The sequence below is a fragment of the Pteropus vampyrus genome, unplaced genomic scaffold (assembly GCF_000151845.1).
Source record: "Pteropus vampyrus isolate Shadow unplaced genomic scaffold, Pvam_2.0 Scaffold632, whole genome shotgun sequence".
NCBI classification, from domain to species: Eukaryota; Metazoa; Chordata; class Mammalia; order Chiroptera; family Pteropodidae; genus Pteropus; species Pteropus vampyrus.
This window is the reverse complement of record NW_011889413.1, coordinates 271487-273849: the sequence shown is the minus strand read 5'-3', so window position 1 is coordinate 273849 and position 2363 is coordinate 271487. Positions and strand designations below refer to the sequence as shown.

The following is a 2363-nucleotide window of genomic DNA, read 5'->3' as shown; positions in this document are numbered from 1 at the left end:
GAAAAACTAACCTGAAATGTCCAGTATTGGACCTACACAGTAGCTGGGATCAAGTCCAGTGACAACTGCACAAGATTAAACTCTGTCAGTCTTTTGCTAACTGGTTCCTCTGACCTATCAGGAAGCTGTTTTAAGACCGCGTGAGACATGGCAGTCACCGCGTTTCTGTGGAGTGCTCCATCTCTCACCTCCCCTAGGTTAAGTACCAGAGGCAGGCAAAGCCCAGGCCCTCTGAGTGATGTGCACAACAGCATCTGTGCCCTCGTCAGGGCGGTTCTGAGTTCTCACCAAGTTCTCAAAGGAGCCTATGACCGGAGACGGTTAGGGCTCAGTGCATCATGGGCTCCAGCCAGCCATCTCCCACCAGACAGGTGCCCGGGGGATGCCGTCCAGACACACTGGGGAAGACGTGACCCTTGCTTCTGAGCCTCCCATGTTCTTTCAAAACCACTTCAGGTGTTTACAAGGGTCCAGTGATGTCGGGGAGTGAGTCAAAGCAAGAGAATGACAGAGGTGAACACATGCGGTGATGGTCACTCACCTTTACACACACGTTGACAGAAATCGTTTGGTTCCCTTTGCTGCTGAGCGCATTGAACAGCGCGAGTGTCTGAATCCCACCAGCACCACTGCATGTGTCATCCCAGTCGTTACCTCCCATGAACTTGACCTTTAACCAATTTGCTAGAATTCTGTGAATAAAAGAAAACAACACTTGAAGAATCTAATTCTAACTCTGAACAATAAAGATTTTCAGGACCAGAAGTCAGAAAGAGAAACACCACACAGGTGTAGGTCCACAGACAAGACCCTCACGGTGAGGCGGCTCTGGACAGAGCTCTCCCGGGCTATCTACTCGGGGAGGAGGAAGGCTCACTCGTGAAGCTGCTTCCTGCGAGTGTGGGTTAAGATCCTAGAGCAACTGAGAAGATTCTGAGCAGCAGAAAGCTCCTTAGAGTTTAAAGCATATGCGTTTTACAGAATCAAATTCTCATTAAGAATTCTGAGGATGTGTACATCCTAACGAAATTAGCAAATCAGAAAACATCTTTTAAGAAATGAACATTTTAATACTTTTAAAACACCACAACCCTCACCTTCACTTAGCTGTGTGACTTTTCTTTTCCCTTAACCTGCATGTGTTCCTGCTTAAGAAACAACATATTCAGGGAACTTAGTACCCTCATACTCGCTGACAGAAATGTGAAACGGTGCGGCCGCCGTGGAAAGCAGCCTGGCAGACCTTCAGACTGAAACACGGAGTTCCCAGACAACGCGGTAATCCCGCACCCTGGTATGGAACCAAGAAGACAGACGTCCACACAGGCACTGAAACCCAAAGGTTCGCAGCAGCGCTAGTCACAATCACCAAGCAGCAGAAGCAGCCCAGATGTGCCCAGCAACTGATGAACAGATGAAATGTGACAGGTCACGCCATGGCATGTTATTCAGCCACAAAAAGGAACGGAGGGCTGACACATTCATTACAACACGAATGGACCTAGAGAACATGGACGGTGAGTGAAGACATGTCATAGCTACCACATCCTGTAGGGTTCCATTTAGATGGGACGCAGACAGGCAAACACATAGGGATGGAAAGCAGAGAGGCGGCTGCCAGGGGCTGGGGTGAAGAAGGATGGAGAGCGGCTGCTAATACACATGGGGGTTTCTTTTTGAAGTGAAAAATCGTTCTGCAGTTAAGACAGTGTGATGAGTGTCAACTCTGCGAAAATACTAAAAATCGGTAAAATGGACACTTTAAATGGGTGCAATTTACGACAATGAAGCTACTAAAAAAAAAAAGTAACATGTTTTGTAGTTGCTTTAAGAGTATGGTTTCTGAAAACGATTTGGTTACAGGAAATGATGCTACGTGAATTTTTTGGACTTCTTTTTTAAAATGCCCAAGTGTCTTCCTAAGGAGGAAAAAATGGAACTACAGCACACCATACTGTCTTCCCCAAGACGTTAAAATTAAGCACGTTCTAATCGATGTACCTTAGATGGCTTTAAATATCTACGCTTAAATGCTTTCACAGAGACTATCGCCAAGTTCACAGAATAAAATTTTTAATAAAGTGCCAACTTCAAATCGCCAACAAAACAGACTGCAAGTATAAGCACCAAAACATAAACCTACGTGTCGGGGTTCCCACCACACACGAGAGGAACACACAGCTCTGACACCGTGGCCGGCCCCTGTGTCACGGGAGAAGCCACTGCACCTCCCCAGGCTGCTTTCTCAGCAATGAACCCCCCCAGAGGGAAAGCCTCCCTGACCTGCCAGGCCTCCCCGGGGACTGCTCCTCTCCGTCAGCAGGCAACACCAGCACCAGCTTCCAAAAGACACGCTCCCGCCC

The 2363-nt window shown here is 47.7% G+C and overlaps 1 protein-coding gene across 1 annotated transcript in view; it reads right to left on the bottom strand.

Moving 5' to 3' along the window:
* MCM3AP (minichromosome maintenance complex component 3 associated protein) overlaps window positions 1-2363 on the bottom strand; it is a 44179-nt gene that overhangs the window by 13632 nt on the left and 28184 nt on the right. Inside the window, exons 19-20 of the mRNA XM_023525812.1 lie at window positions 2284-2363; window positions 542-692 (exon numbers count right to left, since the gene is read on the bottom strand). Coding sequence (XP_023381580.1) covers window positions 542-692; window positions 2284-2363 — 231 coding nt within the window. The remainder of the gene's footprint in view (window positions 1-541; window positions 693-2283) is intronic.